This window comes from Pyxicephalus adspersus, chromosome 3 (assembly GCF_032062135.1).
Source record: "Pyxicephalus adspersus chromosome 3, UCB_Pads_2.0, whole genome shotgun sequence".
NCBI lineage: Eukaryota > Metazoa > Chordata > Amphibia > Anura > Pyxicephalidae > Pyxicephalus > Pyxicephalus adspersus.
The window spans coordinates 20949217-20970496 of record NC_092860.1 but is presented as its reverse complement, the minus strand read 5'-3'; the positions used below and the strand labels follow the sequence as shown (position 1 = coordinate 20970496).

Sequence of the window (21280 nt, the reverse complement as noted above, 5' to 3'; positions counted from 1 at the left end):
AACTCATGTTATAGAATGCGGATTGCATGCGGAAACAAGCATGGAGATAACTGTGACACTCAGCTGAACACCTGCCCTGTTTACTCATTCTGGGCCAGTTATTCAGAAGGTATAAAAAGTAGAACACCAACCCAGAGAGCTGTATTTTATTAAATCTGGTCACAAATAAGTCCTCCTAGGGGCCATGAAACAAGCAGTGGGCTGGCTCCTGGGAGACGGTCTGCAAGAATAAAAATGCATTGATGGATGTCTGTCAGTCTGATGAAGTCAGCCTTTTAAGCACCACCGACCCAGTTAAAGCCCGCTGGAGATGCAGACCCTTCAATACTGAAATCGCTTCAATTCAAAGAATTATTAGGAAGGGTTAGGGGCAGTTAGGACTATGTAATGCAGGATGCTTTCTAGCCAAGATTTAAGGAGGGTTCCCTGACTTTGTGTACCCTATAATACACACTGAAAACAATTTCAGTATTCAATATTTGTAAGGAAGTTGTGAAACAAATTGTATTACACAGAGTGAGCTGTGCTCAGTGCTTTAACACTGAAATATATAATCTGGGGTATAAATAACAAATAGTAGGGCATCTGATACTACTTGAATATATACATTTAGCCCATACCTGAAGGAATGCACTGCAATTACAAAACACGTCATATTGTAAACCTAATCTGTAATGTCCCCACAAGAATTGTATTACAAGCCTCAAAAGATATATTAGCCCCAAATGTCACAGCTGCTGAAGTCGTTTGAGCAGACTGCTCAATTGGATTTTATCCAAGCTACATTCACTGAGGTTTGACAGCTCTGAACCTGGAAGTGCTCCGAATGGAGTGTTTCCGAGTTGTTACTTCAGGGACAGCAAGACAGAGAGAGTTTTATATATGTCCATTGCCTGTTTTAGGTTGGATCAGAAATCTGTAACTGAGCCTCAGATTGCATGAATACCTGAGAAGGATTTTAAACTTTCCCTATTCTGTCCAGAACTTAAAAAATGTTTTTCGTATAGATACACTAACAAAGCAAATGTTAATGCACACAATCCATTACTATAGTGTATTATGTACAATACCTCACTGCATAAACCAGAATTAAACAGAAAAGAAACACAGTTTTTTTTACTGGCAGCCTACTGCAAGGGTACAGATATTCCCGATGGTTCAGTGGACACACAAAACGGTGAGACATTGAGAGGGTATGGCTTGGTTCACTGTGAGTTTATAGAATATTTAAAGAAACTTTATACAGAAACTTCATTAGAGCTTCAAATAGTCTCATTGACTAATTTAAAGAAGCTTCAAGTCCTGGCATGCTAATTTTGCTTTACTAACAGTTGTGTGTGTGCCATTCTTAGCCTGAAAGGAGGAAGTTAACTTTGATGCCAACAATTGCGTATCAAATCTGTTTGACAACATAAGTGACAGATTCTTCAAAAATTTTACAAGCAAAACCTAAATATAGGAAATATATTTTATTAAGGGGAGAGTATGGCCTAGATTATTACAGTCAGACATCTGGAAGAACAAATATTAACAATTAAACTTGATGATTTTTTTTTATTATTATTTAACTGCATCATTTTGAATGCCTGAAGTATACATAATACATGAGAATGATATCCAAGAGTAACTAAAGTGCCGCTTTAAAAAATGCACATCAGGCAGGTGGGTTTTGTAGAAAGTGACAGGAGATGTTCCTTCTGCAATAGCTGTTCCTATTTGCATGATTGCCACCCAAATATCAAATCTTCTGTGATGCGCATGCGCAGTTCAGAGATGGTTGCCAGGGAAACCCAGCAATCCTAGCTTATTTTCCGCATGTTGGGAATTATTAGGCTCCAGCGAAGGTTGTCATCCCAGTACAGTCAATTAAGATGGCTGAAGATTTGTAAGGAGGAAGAGGAAAAGAAGGAAGATGGAAGCACCCATAATTTCACTTTCATATGTGGATACAATGTTAATATTTAAAAGTAGTTCTACAGTATAGTTATATGAACATAGGTAATTCGATGAATGCTTAGGTCTAAAACAATGGTAAAATATACAGCTAATGTGGGAAAAACAAAAAGATTTTAATTGGAGTACAGGGAAAAAAAAAAGAAAAAAAAAAAAGAAGGCCTTACCTGGACCAAGTAGTGGGGATCGATTCTGTTGGGCACTTGACTGATGAGGTGGCTGAGGTTCAACCAAACTGGTATTTGAGGGAGTGATTGGGGTGGTGGGGGTGGTGGCGTTGTTGTTAGCTGAAGGAATAGTTTGAACGACTGTGTTGTTCTTATCCCACAGGTTTACAGTTTTGCTGTTGTAATTGCTTGGGTCTCCCCAAGCTGAGGTACCATCATCAATTTCCATTTTTCGTCGAATGGACGGTGGTGAAGGTTCTTCCCAACCACTGGGCTCAGAGTTTATGTCCTTCTGTTTAGCTTGAGGTGGAGGTGGAGGTGCAGGCACTGGTCCTCCACCCCAACCTGATCCAGTCTGCTTTACAGATGCAGCTCCTCCCCAACCACTCATATCCTGGGGTTTGTTGGCCCAGTTCTGCGGAGGAGATTTTACAGGTTCCCCCCAACCTGTACCCGAATTAGCCTTGGTGCTTGTGCCATTGCCCCACCCACTGGTCCCAGACCGTGAATTCTCATTCCACCCTGTTGAAGACTTTCCATCAGTGTCCCACCCCGTTCCATTTTTCTTTCCATCAGTAACATGTGCTGAAACAGGTGGCATATCAGTCCAGTCTCCACCACCTGAAGTCCAGCTCGAATTCGGTTTCTGCCCATCTAGCCAGCCTTGGGGTTTGGATTTATGAGACTCACTCCATGTTGGAGATTTCTCCTCCTGATTAGCAGACCCGCTCCAAGCGTGACCACTTTTGGCAGCAGCATTGACAACAGTAGAGCTTGCAGGATCTCCCCATCCCCCTGGACCATTTGGCGCTTTATTTTCCACCCAACCTGCATTTACAGAAGCAGGTAAAGGTTGGGAGTTGACCCATCCTGATACTGAAGAGGTATTTGTACTGTTCATGATGGACCCTTCACTCTTCCCCCCTGAGTTTAAAGGCTGTGAGTTTGTACATCCCCAAGCTTCTGTCCCAATATTCTTTCGTTCAGGCCTCTGAAATTCATCAAATTCCCATGCAATGTTTTGTTTAACTGGAACTTGTCCCCAACCTGTGTTGGAGAGAACCCTTGGATCAAGATCTTGTCTTGGCAATTGCATCTGCCCCTGATCTGCCGTTCCCTTGTCACCACCTTCATTTGGATTTCCAGCATTGTCATTGCCTCTGTCATTAGATAGTGCGGATTTGGCCCTAGAAATAATTTGATCACTTCCCTGCTGTGGAGAATTCTGAATGGTAATACTCGAACTGTCCCACCCTGTTGACACTTTTCCACTGATGTCATTACTGGAATGCTGGTTTTGAGACTTTCCCCATTCACCATTCATGCTGTTACTTGTGCCACGACCTGGCTGACCCCAAGGTCCAGAATGCATATTTCCACCATTACTTCTACCCCTACCCCATGCTAAGACCCCTGGACTTGTAGGTGGTCCTGAATCCCATGCATTCACCACAGTTCCATCTTTTTGCCCTCCATTTTGTTTAGCACTTACAGCTGTGCTAGAAGTATCTCCAGTTTCCTGACTGAACCCAGAACTGCCATTTCCAGGAGCAGGACCACCAGGGGATAATCCCCACACTGAACTGCCCGTGCTGTCACCAACCCCACTGACTTGAGATACTGAACCATTAGCACCAGGAAGGCTTTGTAGGTGGGGTGGGATGATGCTCCCCATTCCAACAGCCATTCCCCAGTTAGGCAGTCCATTTGCCTGCATTGCATTAATGGGGTTTGGTGAAGAATTCATGGGGTTAGTGTTATTTGGTCCATCAGTGTTAAGGTTCTGAGGTTGTATGCTGAAAGACACATTCTGAGAAGTGGACGTTTGTGGTTCTGTGCTCTCTTGTGACTGCAAATTTCTCCAAGCACCTAAGGTACCTGCAGCATTTCCATTCTGGTTACCGATATTCTGGCCTATGGCACTGACTGGACTGCAGATGTTGGAAGGATTACCTCCATTTAAAGTTCCTTCATGTCCAAGGACAGGCCAGGCAGCTGGGTTGGCATTAGGGTTAAGATTAATGCCAGCATTAGAGTTGGAAGTACCCCAGCAGTTCTGACTCCTACTCTCTCCAATCATATTGTCCACCTTTCCATCACCACTACTGGAGGAGCAGTGAGCATTGCCGGAGTTGGGGCCTGAAGGTGCACCCCAAACTCTGGATAAGTTTCCATTCCCGTTTGCTCCACCAGCTCCAAGGGCACTCTGGTTAGAAGTGCTTTGGATGAGTGCTCCATTGGTGCCATTATTGCCATTCGATTTCTTTGTATGTCCAGTGAAGGTGCCTTGGGCACTAGTTGTAGCCATGCTACTTTTCTCTGAGCCACAGTTGGAGGCGGAATCAGTGTCTGTAGTACATTCTGAGGCAGATTCAGTCTCAGTTCCTGTAATGGAAGGCCACGCTTCCTTGTCAGTCCTGTCTATTATCACTTTATCCCAGCTATAACTGGTTTCACCTCTGAGAGAAGGCTGCGGCCCCCAATAGGAATTTTCATAATGGTCTCCAAGACCACTGAAACCGAGATCTAAAAGACAAAAGAAAAATAAAAATAAATAGAACTGTAGGGGTTGAGACTTTCAGGTCAGTTTAACAAATACCAAAGAGCTTTCTGGCTATCTGTAAGGGTGATATACTTCCCAATGACCACCAATGTTGGAGGCATTTTCCCAGTGAACACCACAATGTCCTGTAAGTTGTGGATATAGAAAATATTGCAGAGGTTCCTTGAAGACCTCAAAGTTATTTCAAGGGGCTCCTTCAAGTTAAAAAGGTTGAGAAAGACTGGTCTATACCTGCCTGACCATTCCCATTTCAATAAGAGAATAAGCTCCCTTCATAATGCTGAATATAGGCAAAGTATGTAATACATCGTCTGCATGATAATCAGATAATTTGGGCTATAATAATAGTGATTAAAAATGTGGTACAGACTCAACCAGGTATTATCTGAGAAAATAATATATGAGCCAGAAGTCATAAAAGAGTATTTGTATAAGGCAGTAGTTTATTATAATATTAAATGCATCTGTATACCAGCCAGAAATTATAGGGACTAGAATCTCTGAATATGATCACCAATTTCCTATTGACTGGAAGGCAAATGCGATAGAGACCCTGTAAATGCCCTTGTCACTAATCTCCAAAGTGTCAACACTGGAAACCTCTGTTGATCAACAAACTATAGAAGAATTACAATAGATTATCAGGCAGCTTATACTGGCAAGTGAAAGAAAGAAGGTGAACAAATCAAGTATCACAAATATGTATGCATAATTTACACGCCACTTTGTCCATGAAGGCTCACACATAACATTTGTGTTTTGTTGTGTATTTTACAGCACTTATATACAAACAAAATTTCAAATACAAACACAAAATTTTTATGGCTACTAGCACGCCAGCATTGTTTTGTTTATCCCTTCTTCAGACAATGTGTTGTACTATATGAAGATCTGAGCAAACATTCAGCTTGAAATGTGTCATTCCTTCATCATATATTAGTGCATTAGGTGAATTGAGCGTGCAAAAAAGTGCACACAAGCAACACATTCCACCTAACAGACCAAACACAATGCGTATCACAGCATATCATTAATTCTCTACATCTAAATACACCAATATGATTAGCTGTGTATTAGCAGTTGTGACTGTAACTTTAAAAAACGTTCACACCCACCATTGGATCACAGAGCAGTAAAAATGCTCGCTGACAAAGTGAAGAAAATATGACATCCTTTTAAAGTTCCCTCACTGTAACAGTTGTTTGATTTTGTATTCATATTGGTATGAATTTACCCGTAAACTGTGGACAAAACTAACTTTCTACCAAATCTCTAAATATCCTTTTTGTAAAAATCAACATAAATCATCAATAGTACAACAATAAGAAAAATTTGCATAGAAAAAAGTACATTTCATAGGTGACATCTTGAACTGCAAAGGAGTCAGGAAAATGAGGTTTTCAGGAACTTGTTCCCCACATTCCTTTCCTTTGAGGACTTCAAATAAAAATAGAACACCAAAGACAAAACTTTTAGTTACGATTGAAGTTTTTGCTGGGGGTATGGGAAATAAGCGTTCGGCAGGATTTTGTGATAAAAAATTAAACCGGTGGACTGTAACCCATGTGACTGGCATGGAAAACATAACAAGCATACAAAGCTCACGCAGTAAGCAAGCTCTTGGTTTTTATTTCTGGTTCTCCCTGTGCCTGAGTGAAAAGGAGCTCAGGCTGTGAGGACGCCATTTTCTAAAACCTGAACTAGAGCCAAAAAAGCTCTGAGCGCGCTGCCTGCGAGAGACATTATGTAATATGAAGATTTAAAGCAAAGCTAAAGCGATTTGCTAACAATATTTTTCTGGCCTCAGGGGAAACGAAGGGAGGAGAGTTGGGGAGGGCTGACGGAGTGAAATACCTGAGAAAAGGTGACGCCCAACCATCCTAGGAAACGCTACATTGTGTGCAGAACAGTCTCCCTCTGCATCTAGGCTTTCAGCTTCACAATGTCGTTTGTGCAAAGCGTACGTCTCATCCTGTAGCTCTGCCAGGAAAACCTCTATGCAAGACGGTGACCGGACAACCTGCAAGCTCATTTGGGCCTTTTGGTGCACTGGATTTGGAAATGCCCTTACAGCACAGGGAGGATCCCCCTTCTCTCCCCCCTGCTCTCTCTTCGACAGTCCCTCCTCCCCCCAGATTGGGTGAAGGTATCAACAGCCTCAGACTCTTTAGGCTTTGATTATGTAATTGCATCTGACACTAAACCGATCTTCCTTCCTTTTAAATTCTTTCAACTGTCACAAAACATTCTCACTTGAAGACCCTGTTACAATTAACTCCAGAGCTTCTTTTCTTCCCCGTTTTTGAAAGTCAGCCAAAACAACAGGGGCACGCCAACGATCGGCTGCATGCTAACGTGTTTCTTGCTTGGCTTCATCTCCCCCATTACAGTCCCAAATCCCCCCTTCTTCATATGCTTCCTTTTACAAACAGCCCCGGAGTCAGACATACCAACCATAGCTTTAACATTCAGAACAAGGCCCACATGTATACGCACATTGGCCGCTCGCCAACCACCTAATTACTTCCCATCCTCCATCTCAGAACCATACAGAAGAACATTAATCAAAGCCAGGGTTGTTTACACATGTGCAGAAGAGAATACATAAAAACAATACAACAGAGATTAGGCTGTTTGAAGGAGAGAGCTGGAAGTACAAATGCATCTGACTGCAATGTGTCAGAAACCATCACAAAAACACAGCTTTAAAATAATAATAGGTTTATTGGAATTCATATGGTAACCAACCACTTTTTTTTTAATATTAAAAAAAAAAAAAGGCAATATTCTATCTATAAAAGCTAGCCAGCCTTTTGTAGTATTTTGGTTAACATAAACATGGGGAAAATGTTGGTGCAATATATATAATTACATAGATATTTTGCTCTGCAAATTTAGGCTATGTACACACAACTGATGAATCTCGCCCGATAATCGCCTCAAGGTGAGAATCTGGTGTGTGAACAGCGCTCGTCTGACGTCGTTCATTTGGATCTACAAATGAACGATCATAATACAAGTGAAGGGGGGAGAGCGCAGCTCCACCGTTCTCCCCCCTCCATGGAGCAGAACGGCGCTGTATGTACAGCACTCATGCAGTCTTTATAGTTGGAAATGATCGTGAAAGATTCTTTCTGACGACAATTATTGAACGTGTGTACCTAGCCTTGGACATTCTTGTTTAGATATTAGGTATCTAGAAATAATATTCCGATAAATATTTATTAAATACATCAGAGCTGACCGCTTCCTGTTATAATAGGTCACAAAGTTTCCTTAACCTCAAAAGAAAACTTGCAGAATATTTATGAACTATTCCTAATTCTGACTGATGTGGAAAGACGACTGTTAGCGTTGCACAGCTATTGGGATAAAAACACAAACACGTATGAGTGTTCAACCCAGACCTTTTTTTGGGTGGGAAGAAATTGTAGGTGGTTGGCAGCCCCTATATTTTGTCCCAACTCTTCAGTAACCTTCCAAAAACAGCCGGGTGGTTACTGTAAAGTGCTGGGTGGGTGCACCCAGCTAAAAGGGTCTGGGGAGAACACTGTATATAACCCATCACTAAAATTGATAAACCTGGACAAAAACAAAAAACTTGGCCTGCACACTATTATTTTTTGGTATCTGACAGGCAAGGTGAAGTCATTTCAACCAAGAGCCCAGAAAATGTATGATGACCAATGTAGACGGGGGCCGGTAGTTAATAAATTCCAACACTGAACAAGGCAAATTCTTCAAGCAATCATGGTGATTTAAAATTTAAAAGCCCACTGTGTAGCTGTGTGCCTATTACATATTTTATTTTGAGAGACTGATGTCCTACAAATGACCCCCCAACTACAACCAATGGCAAGGTCAATCAACTGTAACCATGTGTCACTCAAGGTAGGAAGAACAATAGATGCCGGGCCTAAATTTCCCAGCAGTACTGCATTACAGTGGAAACCATGGGCCCGATTTATTAAAGCTTTCCAAAACTGGAGAGGATACACTTATGGTAGAACCTAGGTAATCCAGCAAACCTGGAATGGCTTTTTAAAAATCATTTGCTATTAGTTGGCAAATGTTTTCAGTCCTGAACCTTGCTGGATCACCCAGGTTCTCCCATAGTAGTCTATCTTCTCCAGTCCTGAGGAGTTTTTTAAAAAAAAATCAGCCCCATGGTTTACACTGTAATGCAGTACTGCTGGGAAATTTAATCCAGGCCTTTACTTTTCTTCCTACTGTGAGTGACACATGGTTACAATTGATTGACCTTCCATTGGTTGAGTTTTGGAGATATGAGGAAATAGTTAATGCAGTGTGCAAGCACATTTGGACCATGATACAAATTTATTTACACTGCTTTTATTGCATTTGCAGCCTGTTTAATATTAGATTTTGCCTTGTTCAATATTCAGCTTTAGGTCTCAAACTGTGAAACAGACATTGACAAATTTGGATATAAATCTATTTTTAATACTTATTGAAGGTAAAAGGATAACGGAGGTGCCTGGATTATCCATGGATAATCCCTCATTCTTCATCAAGAAGGGCAATTGAATAGTTCACAGAAATGTATTCTTCAGCTACAGACCTTGATGGCATGGACAGATTTTGGATAAACTGTCCTAAGACATTTTTTTGCTATATGTGACAATTTTATCTGCACCTTATACAAATTTTGTTTCCCATGTATGAACTAAAAATGTTAAAAGGTAAACCAAATCAGAAAGGGTAACAAAAAAAAACAAGGAGCAGCTGCCAGATACAATAGCTAATAGCAAATATTGTAAACCACCTGAATACAAATTGGTAACAGCCTTTTGTACTGTGCTTTACAGTAGAAGGAAAGGAATGAGGAACCAAGCAGGTATGCTGCATGTAAATGAAATGACAAAGAACAGTAATCTGCTGCTTCAATGCCAGATCAAGGGCTGGGTTTAGGACGGTGACCAGGCTGTATGACAAAGTCAGATCAGAAGCCTAGCTGTGCATTCTGATGAGAATGCATAGGTAGAAATAAGATTTATTTGGCAGGTTAATATGTATCCATTTAGTAACCTTCCTAAATTGAAGCTTTATAAAAGAAAAAGGTAGAGCAGCAGACTAGATTCGGTAAAATTGAAGACTCTTAAAAAGGTGCTAGCACTAAATTTTAAACGGCAGGTCATTCCTCTGCAGTCTCTAATTGTATCAAAAAAATACTAGTGAATTAATTGTAAATCTCAAAAGCATTTACAACAGAACACATGTGGAAAGCTGCATTTCTTCACTGACACAAACCCAAACTAATCAGTGGGGGACAGGAGACTGAAAAAATATTTCTCAGACAGCATTCTCAATGCTTCTGCCAGGGGCACAGTTATCAGAACAGCACCGCACTTTATAAAAACAAGAAACAAGTCAGTTAACAGGATTTCATAGTGTCAGGATTTAGTTATCAAGACGTACAAAATCATGGGTAGGATAAGAAATAAAACCTACTGCCATCAGTAGTCTTTTGCATTTTTGCAAGCTAGCCATTCCTAACTCCACCCCTGAAGTCTAAGAAGCTAACTGGGGATTTTTTCAGATGCATTTTCCAATAAAACCAATGGAAAGGCTTCAGAGCAAACATGCATGAATGTAAACATGGTAATAGGCTTTCATGTGAAATGCAAATGTGCATTCATGCCGTTTTTTCCCAGGGGTTTTTAGTATTCAACATTAGGCAAAAAGATGATCAGCGCCCCCCCCCCATAGCAGCTCTTTACCAATGTTTACAGAAACCACTATCCAAAATGAACCAAAAAGAACATCCAAAAAAAAAAAATCTGCTCTAGTCTGTTCCAGATAGTATTATTATTAATATTATTTATCCATTCCTCCACAAAGTCTGACCTCTGTTCTTCCTGTGTCTTTTCTCTCCATACCGTAGCATGCAGGGGTAGTATAAAATAGCTTAAAGGGTAGAATATAATAATACTTCTGTATTTGCACGTTTTAGAAATGGAAATATTTTAGTAAAGGTAATCAATACGCATCTCAGATCTGACATCCATGTAACATGCACATGCATAGCGAGGTATTCTAAAAACTATGCAAAATACAATCACTCTCAATACTATGTATATAAGTACTAGTTCAATTTGTAGACAATCTCATGTACAATAAAATAATCTGGCAATAAACTTGCAAAATTTGCTGCAGATGAAGCAGTTTTCCTTTCTGCTCTGCTGCTGGAGTGAATCTTTCTAATAAAACCTTCTACTGTATATTGTCTGCAGCCCTATCAACATTTCTGTTTTTTTTTCAGCCACTTTAGAAAATGTGGGAAAGTCAACTATTTCCTTTAATAATAAAAGCCTTGTGATCAGGATTAACGTAGCAAGTTTGGTGCCAAATACAATCCCAGGAAATCACAAACTCTTTCATCCCCCTCCGCAATCCAAAATCAGAAAAAGTAAAAGACCTGGAATATTAATATTTTTTTCAAAACCTAATAGTGAAAGTAGATATTTGTGAGAACATAATGTAAAATACTTTTCCTGGAGTCTATTAAAGAACATTATTATACTCATGCTATGCTTTCACTTTTAGGAGCACAGGACAAAGCCAAATACAGCAGGAAAAACATTTCTAAAGCCCGTGGACCAGTCTGATATACCTTGTCCTACTACTAAGCATGCCTCCATTTCTCAGCAAGCAGTACCAAGTGATTGATTGGCCATAAATACATTTCCATATTAACCTTCTCTGCAAAGTCTGGGACTGTACTGTGTCAGGCAAGCCTAGCAGGGCCCACTAACCTAAACTGAATCTACAGAATAGCTTCTAGTTTCCCCTCAATTTCTGCTACTAAAGAAGGGGACTGCATAATAACAATCTACTAAAATTATACAACTACATACTGGAAAACACTTTACTAAAGGGAAAAAAAAGAGGAATGTAAAAAGGACACTAATAACTTAAAGTAGCTCTCAAAGCTACAGCCAAACAAGGTAGCTTTTTTTCTTTAGCTAAATGAGTCTTTAGATACAGGGCAAATGCAGCAACAATACCAAATTGCTCTGGACCTGGGAAGCACTCAGGCCTAAGCAAGGTTTTGCCAATTCCTATATACAGAGCCCAATACCCAAGGGTAATATCTAGGTTGTAGCGTGAGCCTAGGTTATTATGCAGTCTAGTCCAGCAGGGCCTGGATACCGTGATTGTAAGTTGTAGTTGATGGTTGTTCAGAAAGCTGCAAGAACAGACCAGTTTTCACAGCACAAAGCTTCAAAAAATACTTCTTTAGAGCAAACTATTGCACAGAAATAGGAGATAAAAAGGGAAAAAATGGAAGCATGATTGAGGTCAGTGGTGGTAAACTAGGCTGGTTTACAAGTCATTCAGTTGCCAGTGTCCAAACATCCTGAAGGTGGCAGTATAATTCAAAGGCATCAGATTCCTGGGTCTCCTAATGGACACAAAATAATTTATTTTTATTGAGCCTCTGTGTATGTATGTCAAGGAATCTGTGACGTTTAAATAAAATTTGTTTGTGCGTGAGTGGCTGTGCTGCTCAAAATGCCTTTTTACAAGTTTAGTACTTCCTAGGTCTATAGTATAAAAGGTCAAACTGCATTAAGACTTGTAGCATGCTTTTAATGTGTACCCAGATTCCATTTAACATTGACATCCTTGTATACATTTTTAGCATACCCCTAGGGCACAGGTCTAAACGAGGCCTGGGATCAAATAGCTTAATTATAACTAAAACATATATATAAAAAAACAAAAAAAATATATATTAGTGTGAAGTGAAGATTGTCAAGTTTTGGTCTGAAATAAGTTTTTATTTAGGCAGCACATGCTAAGAAAAGCGAAGGTAAATATTTTAAGCCTACTTTCACAGTTATATTTAAGCAGGCACAGCCAAAGGGAGCAGGGTAAGCTAAGTTGCTGACTGAAGAACATGAACAGCTTCAAGACTTCTGCTGAACTTTGAGAATTGCTTTACAATGCTTGCAGCTACAGGGGTCAGGGTTTGTTTTAAAGCTGTTGAAACCAGCAGTAAAGCAAAATGATACAGTGTTTCTCCACCAGGGTTCATGCAGAGGGCTTCCTAGAGCAATGAACCTTTCAGGTTAGTTTAACTGACAACATTCATTCTTTTTGGCAATCTATAAGGGTGACACTCTTCCTACTGGCCAGCAACATAAGCCCCATTTTATCCACTTACGACCGAAACCAAAGCACTGTGAATATAGTAATTATAGATGGAACTTTTAAAGTTATTTGAAGTATCCCCACCCCCATGTTGAAAATATATTTATAGAGAGCAGAGTGATGACCTATGTGTGTGCCACTTCTTTTCCCTTGCTTTCCTGTATGGTTTAACTAAAGTGTAGAAAAGGAAGGGTTGCTAACCTGGCTATGTTGTCTGCTAAATCTAAAAGATTAGACTGGCTCAATCCAATTACAAAATAGTTCTATGTATTTTAGCAGCTTTTTGGATAAACTCTAGGTACTATGTATACACAGTAAAAACACATACGTTGGAGTTGTCTAGCTTGCCTAGGATTGGCACTTCTGCTCTTATCTAAAATACCCACACTGCCAGACACCACAGCTAACCTAGGGACCCATCTTTTCTTTGCTGGATCATTAGCACTGGATCAGCCATTGGTCTACAACCTGAAGGTGAGGAGGCAGCAACCTACTGATGAAGTCATCCTTCTGCTTTTTGCTGTCACCAACTTCCTAGCCGCTATATGTAAGTAAAAGACATTTGAATAACTCCCAGTGCTATCCCCACCTGCTAGTAGGAATGCTGCTGTATGCGGGATAAGAGAATAAAATTAAATAAAGAATAAAGAATAAAGTTAAATCATGCTGGTAGCTTTTTAGAATTTCATTCCTTTTTTTTTTTAAACACAAAACTGCTGTCAAATGTTTAAATATCATCTAAAGTAAAGCTTAAAGTAGAGTGAAAAGGTTCTGTCCAGATGCCTGCCATCAACGTCTTATTTTTCAATCAAACTATTCATAACCATATCAGGTTTATTACAACTAGTTTAGTATTGGATGTATGTAAACAGGTTCTGGGGAGTGGGAGAGAAATTGAATCCAAAATAACAAATTAGTTTTTACAGATGTAACTAGGAAAGTCCTGGGTTATATATAAAAGCTAAGAATACTAGAAAGAATAGTCACAGCAATCCTCTGTTCCGTATAAAAGAGGACAAAGGTTCCAAATTGGAGGCTGTAACTTTTTAAATAACCATGGCTCTGCATTCTGGCCAAGCTTACAGCCTTCCCTAGTTACAGATTTCAATTTCACCAGCATCAGCAGTTAGTAAGACTATACAAGCCGCACAGCCCTCCCCCTCATCTTCCTACCATATTAACCGCCATGCATTAAGTCATGACCATGTCAGCAGATGAAATTAAATACTAACAAAACAGCAAAACACATCAGCACTTTGTACATCTATTTTAAATACAAAAACAGAACAGAATTTAGAGTATTTAATATTTAATACATGCAATGCAAACAGTTTCAATTCAAAGCACAGTATGTAAAACCACAGAATTTAACACGTTATGCTACAATAAAAAAAATGTTTATGGTTCCGATCTTTTCTAATAGCTGCAAACATTACAATGTACCTACTACTGAAAGATCAAGCACCCCGTCACCCCAATATTCATTGCTACAAATATCTTCTCATATGAACATTGGTGCATTTAACGTAGGTTATGTTATTTAATTAAATCCTGGACTGTCAAAAGTCCTGCTGTTGGATGTCACTATCCTGGCTTTGATGTTAGCAGACCCAACACAACCTAAGGGGTTGTGTCAAGGAGTTTTTTTTTTCTTTTTTTTTTCAGTAACAGGGTCCTTTTACATTATTTTACTAAACCATAGTGGTCTACTTGTGTGAAGACAAGCCTCCACTACCAAGTCTGGGGGCCAATACCTAAAAAACTGCCATCCTAGTGTCATATTAGAGTGGCTAGGAAACACACTCCAAATGGACGGGTAAATGGCAGTCTATAGGGGTTGGTAATCAAATTTGGGAAAAGACAAATTCTAGTAAGAAATCTAACTAAATCAGAAAGGGGCAGAGTAATAGCTCGACTAGAAAGAGAAATCAAAACTCTGCCCAACCTATCACCTATCTGGTTACACAAATGCCTTCAAAGAAAGTATTTTCTTACCAGAGTGAGTCTTTGTGGGGTGGTGAGCTCCACCAGCCCCTTGCTGTGGAGGTGGGCTTGCCCCAGTTTGCCCAGTATCTTGTCCTGTATTAGCACTGGTCAATGTCCCAGAAGGCAGTGGCTGTCCTCTCTTCAGAAGTTGCTTCTGTTCTTGCTGGCGAAAACGTGGAGGCACCTCACGTGGCAGATAACGGGAGGCCGCTGCTTGCTGGCCGTTGGCAGATGCACGCTTGCCATTATTTGGGACAGTGCTGGTGGAAGTACTGGGCGTGGCAGTTTGGGGCTGGTTGGAACTGATCTTGACTGGATCTGGCACTTTAAAATAAAAACAGAACAAATGTTTTTTTACTTAAGTGAACATACATTGATACAAAAAAACATTATCAGTATTCTGAATATTCAAATATATTTTAATTGAGTGATACTAGAGACTCTACAATATTTTGGTGCAGGTAAAGATGGAGGGTTTATTATGCCCAAGGAGTCTATTAATGGATCATAGGTATTATTCATTTTTTTGCGAAATGTATATATGCAAAAGTACTAGCAAAACCAAAAGAAAAAAAACAGATTTTAAAGCTTCTACATATACACCTGGAGTAACAGATTTCATCCACTCAACTGTTCAAATGGTCTGCGGTAACATGAGGTTAGGTTAAATGGCCCCCCAAAAATTGTGACTTTAGACTGTATTACAGACATATGATTATGGTAGGGACATCAGATTGTGAGTTATGGGACAGCTAGTTATATGACTATGGACTTTATTTAGCGCCAACATATTACACAGCACTTTACAAATACTGGATAATAATGAACAATAGCATTTTCTGTATTGTCACATTTTAGACTATGCCATATGAGTAATATATTTGTAATATGTTCAAGACAAATACCTCCAATAAAAAAATCTAAAACGTTTAAAAGGTATTATAAGCATAATCCAACTTCCAAAGGCAAATCCTGTTCTTGCTATTTGTTCTCACTTTGAGAAGTTTCCTACTTACTTTCTATCATGTCTTCAGAACAGAAAGTGGGGAAACAGAGGTGTGATCACTTTCTGGGGTTCACTGCTAACTGGATATAGGTAATGATAACATTTATAAATCTGTGGCTGCGATGAAGCTTTAATGAAGGATAGGTGGTAAAAGCACCCACTAAGAATCCAAGGCTTTCGCTGGCAGTTCAGGTTATATTTAGACTTTCTAGATGGTTTGCCACCAAGTGCTGCAAGTTATTTTTGTGCTGCTTCCCAGGACAGCAAGTGAAGGTTGAATATACAACTGAAGAGAACATTAACCCCTCTAGCGGTAATCCTGAGTGTGACTCAGAGTGGATTTTCCATGCAAAAAGCGGTAATCCCAAGTCACACTCGGGGTCGCACACGCGGCCTCCTGCTGCTCCCTGCAGGTCCTCGAGACATGTCTTTTTCCTCTGATCTCCAGCCGGCGACTGCAGAGACGATCTCCGGGGTTTCCTGGTGACATCGGTGTGGGCGGGAGGAGCAGCAGGAAATTCAAATAATTTAGTAGTGGACTCAATACAAAAAAGCTGTATTGAGTTCAATACAAAGAAATCTTTAAATATATATAATAAATATTGGACCTATTTCGGTAAGTTATGTCCAAGAATTTTGGGCCCACAATGTAAAATAAATTTCCATGCATAATAAAATACACTTTTTGCATGGAAAGATGGACAGAATTAGAACGCTAGGAGGGTTAACAAAACTAGCTACTAACTTGTAAAATTCAGGGTGTGAATGTATTCTTAAATAAAAGTACAACTAAAAACTAAAAACTCATTCATGGAAGTCTACAATTATTGTAAGATGTTCAAGTCTTATAAAAGTCAGCAAAACACTTCACTTTCCTTGAATGAACCAAGTTGTCCTTCATCTCTGCCTCACTCCCTCCCTCCCCAGACACTGCAGCTCACAGTGGCAAGGTTTCAGCAACAGAGGCAGTAGCCAGAAGCTACAGGTTTGATAATGAGGAGTGACAATGGTGATATTTATGTACCCTTCAACATTTTCTCACTACACTCCACTATCACATGAAACTACAAAAGTTAAACTTGTTTCAGCTCATTGATCAAGTACTGAAAGAAGAGGGCAACTAACTATTTAACATATAGAAGTCAGAAACAGCAGCCTCCATATTTCTGGATATAGACCTGTTTCTTTTAGTTTCCCAGCAAGGTGTTACATCGATGGGTAAAATTCTGTCAAGCTAGGCATATAGAAAAAAGCTAACTAAAGCATTCAAAAGGTTCTCTACATATCCAACAGCTATAGCGGGGTATTCTAAAAGGAAATATTAGCAAAAAAGGAAAAGCTGAAGTATAAATTATAAAATATTTTTCAAAACCACTGAATCTGCACTTTGTTCTGGGGTCAGCAGGTTGTCCAAGGAGGTTCCATCAATGTTCTTGGGAGTCATTATTTTATTTCATAGAAAACAGGTAATGATTCTAAAATTATACTTAAGTCCAACAAGAAAGCAGGAGATAAAGAAGAAATTCAGAAGACACCAATACCTAAACGGTCTAAGAAAATCCCAATAAATTTTCAGAGGAACAACTGAAAAACCAATAACATGAGGCACAAAAGTTGCCAATATGAAGTTGGTCTTACTCTGAACTCAAATGTCCTTCCTTCACTTGTAAAAGTGAATTGCCAGTGGGGATTCATGCTCATTACTGATCAGGGAAGCCATTAATAAAGTGGAAATATTTTTTGCTTATCGGCAATATAAACTTTGAGATACAATTGTGAGTTCTTGTGTCTACTTAACTACTTAAGTCTGAGTACCTATGCCCAGTCACCACTTTGTCCAGTCTATTGAAAAGTGCTACAAAAACACCAGGGTACACAGAAACTGGGTAGGAAGGTAGGTACCCCTGTAATACACACACATATTTACACATGTAAACACTTAGCACAAATGCAAATGATTTATGGACATAAAAAGTATGGAGCTCGAACCTTGGAAAAGTCTGCAGAGCATTAATTCTGCAATTACCTTTTACATCAGCCAAGTCTGACATGCAGACAGTCGAGGAAATCAATAATGCATGAATGATCTGCTATGACTAGGGGCAAATACATTGTTTTCTTAGACTGTGGGACTACAAACCATTCCTTATGTGGCTCATCTTGAGAACAGAAATACACATATTCTACCCTTAACAAAATATATAGGCATCTATGGAAAAAAACAATATCTTGTTATTACTTAAAGGCAGGAATAGGTTCTCTTCTCCTTTCATTGTTTTGCCACATACCACAAAATCAATTAATTCATATTAATAAATTGCACCAGATCTTTATCCCGCTCACAAAATGCACATTGTAGCAAATTTATTTTATAGATAGGGGTTAGAGACACAGACAACTATTGCCTTTCCAAGTCACCATTCCATTGCGTTATATTACCTTAAGGTATGTGTCAAATTGCTTTCTTTTGTCCTTGGAAGAGGCTCATGCATTTTAATGTAAACAAGGACATCTACTGCCATGTACAGGGATATTGCAGAAACACATGCTGCACCTATAAATATCTTGCTATACATCCCATCCCCTAAGTATATATATATTACAATCGAAGAATAATATTCATTGGAGTAATTAAAAGTGTTTTTCACCTATATATGAGCTTCTGCCGGGGACTAAAAGACTAGTGCTGCAAATGCAGGTTGCAAGTTCTTTGTATGTATGTTACTGCAAACGCATGGCCTAATCACCCTATGGGTAAATCATACTCATGGCAGTCTTTAGTGGTCCAGCTGTTGTGCATATACACAAGTGAAGGAAGTGATGTATTTACTGAAGAGATGGTGCACCTCTGGCCATTACCAAACAATGAAGCTCAATGGAAAGAAGTGTCTGTTGAGGTGGACAGAATATACCATATATACCTTTAATCTTGAATTACTAATGATTTTCTATCACCTCAAACCAGCCTAAAGATTCTATTCTGACCTCTGGCATTAACAAGGCATTTTTACCCAGAGAACTGATGTTTGTTGGATATTTATCATTTCTCATACCATTCTTCATTTTCTTACCATCATAAATGTATAAAAAGGAAAGTCTACAGTTGGATTTTAGAAGCTATTTACAAGAAATAGTATAAAAAATGTAATTGATCTCAAAGTTCTTTAGCTTCCTGTGCTTTGGGCTTCACAGCTGTATATCTGCAGTAGAAGATCAGAAAAGTCACTGTGGCCTCTTTCAGCTGGTCTTAGGAAAACTGCTCACTACTACTCCATTTCCCATTCTCCTTGAAGAGGGAATTGTATCTGAGAACACAAGTATCTATCTGCCCCTACTTTATTCAAACTGTGCTTCCTGCGATCTCCTGACTTCTTGAATATCCCCCTACCAGTTATCGTGGAGGAAACCGATCTGACGAGTAAACAAAGCACTGCTGCTACCAAGTAGGCCAGTCGCTTCCTTATTTCCACACTGACACAAAGATCAAAAAAAGGGTTTATTATTAATTATAATATATAGTATAATATTTATATATCAGTATAACCTAGTTCATATCTAAGTATAGATGGGCCAACTATTAATGATAACATAAGATTTATTCCATATTAGTGCACTAGGAAGGTAAAAAACAAAACACCATGCCCAAGCAAAACTGTAGATTTAACAATCGACTGAAACCCCTCAATAATATATTATCAGTAACATTTATTTGCAAAAAAAGTATGTTTTTCAGGCAACCAAGCAGTCTCTTAAAATGTCAGGTACACTCCAATCAATTGATTCACCCAACACTACATTGATTCACCCAACACTAGATGTACAAAGATAGACATAGGTTGATGATATGCATGGTGTAGCATAAAACGCTGAACTACTTTTGCTATCTAATATGGTATATCCCCCAAATTTTTAACAAATAACATTTTTTTTGTTTGTTCTAGAGCAAACCGTTTTATAGAATATATTTTTTTTCATCATTTCTGTTCGTATTTATTAAGAATAAACTCTCTACAGGAAATTAAAGTGATAAAATAAATGTGTTTGCAAGCTTAATAATGACCAAGAACATACTGCCATACTCATCAGTACATTGTTCATGTTAGAAGTGGTACATTGACAAGTGAAAACCGCTTTATTTGTTCTGTCTGATGTTGATCCTATAAAGTACTTTTCTTTTTTTTATAAAAGTGAAGTTTTCCTTGTTGAAGTAATTTGGTCATCACAGAGAAATAGTAATGCCTGATGCACAGACCATCTCAGGAAAAGGAAGATCTTTGGATACTTGTGTCAATGTGAGGGCCTCCTGCTAAATAACACACAGCTATCCAGACTGATGAAAGAGTCTTCAGATGGCAATGGCCAGCAAGCATACAGACATCAGACAAACAAGAGCCATCTGTCGGTGACAGCCTTTCTAACCCTCTGCAGAGCTTCAGCGTTTTCAGGCTTTGCATGACAGCGCTTGTTCGTCAGACGTCTCTATGGCAACCTCTGAGCCACCAATCACAAATCCTTCCACAGGAGAAAAGCTAAATGAACCTATGGCGTGTCACCAATGAGAAAAAACTGCACAAGGGTAATTCGCCTGTGCCAACGTCTAACCGACTGACATCTATAAATTGCAGTAAAAAAAAAAAAAAAAAAAAAAAAATTTTAAAAAAGGAAATCCATTAAAAAAAAAAAAAAAAAAAAAAAATTCCTAGAAAATCAGACTTTAAAAAAAAAAAAAAAAAAAAAACTGCAAATGGACATGAAAAGATTACTAATAATAATAATTCCTTTATTTGTGACACAACATGGCCTGCATGTGATTTTGGGATATGGGACAAGAGTTGCTTTTTTTCTGTTAGGATTCTCCTTTTCTTGCCCTTGAAACATTGAAAAGGAGAATCTAAATGGCCGTAATAAGCTTTTTAACCTGGCAGTATAAGCTGTTTAATCTGAGATCCAGCATTCCACACATATAAGGGAAAAAAAAAGTTTTTAAAATAGTTTGCATAAAGAGGATACAAGTTTATCTTGGGTTCAGCTCGAAAGTGTGAGGCCCTAAGTTATGTTTCCTTGGAAAATATGACTACGCATTTTGGGCTGCTTTATCCAATGCCCATAAATTGAATGGCACAGGAAGACATCTGAGGAACCTTAAGCCTGTTCATAGAATGCTCAGCTCAATTGGGACATTGTAAGATCATGGAAGAATTGCCTCTGTATCTTTTTAATCATAGGAGTGGCCAGATCTTACTCAACATACACTGAGGGGTAAGCCTATTATTGTGTGGATAGTGAAAGTATACTCAAATCAGTTTTTTGAAAGAAAGACGTGCCAAGTCACTTTAAAAAAAAAACAAAAACTTTTTGCCCACTTCTGGTGGCTTTCTGTTGTTGGGTGAAAGCATGCAGCAAATGCACCATGCAATGTGGAACCCA

The 21280-nt window shown here is 39.0% G+C and overlaps 1 protein-coding gene across 2 annotated transcripts in view; it reads right to left on the bottom strand.

Annotated features, from left to right (window-relative positions):
- Window positions 1-21280, bottom strand: part of TNRC6C (trinucleotide repeat containing adaptor 6C) — a 62266-nt gene that overhangs the window by 25962 nt on the left and 15024 nt on the right. Inside the window, exons 4-5 of one of the 2 annotated variants that reach the window (XM_072403815.1) lie at window positions 14857-15171; window positions 2121-4646 (exon numbers count right to left, since the gene is read on the bottom strand). In XM_072403815.1, coding sequence (XP_072259916.1) covers window positions 2121-4646; window positions 14857-15171 — 2841 coding nt within the window. Of the gene's footprint in view, window positions 1-2120; window positions 4647-6537; window positions 6777-14856; window positions 15172-21280 lie in introns of those variants that run through there. The other variant, XM_072403816.1, reaches the window with a different exon arrangement.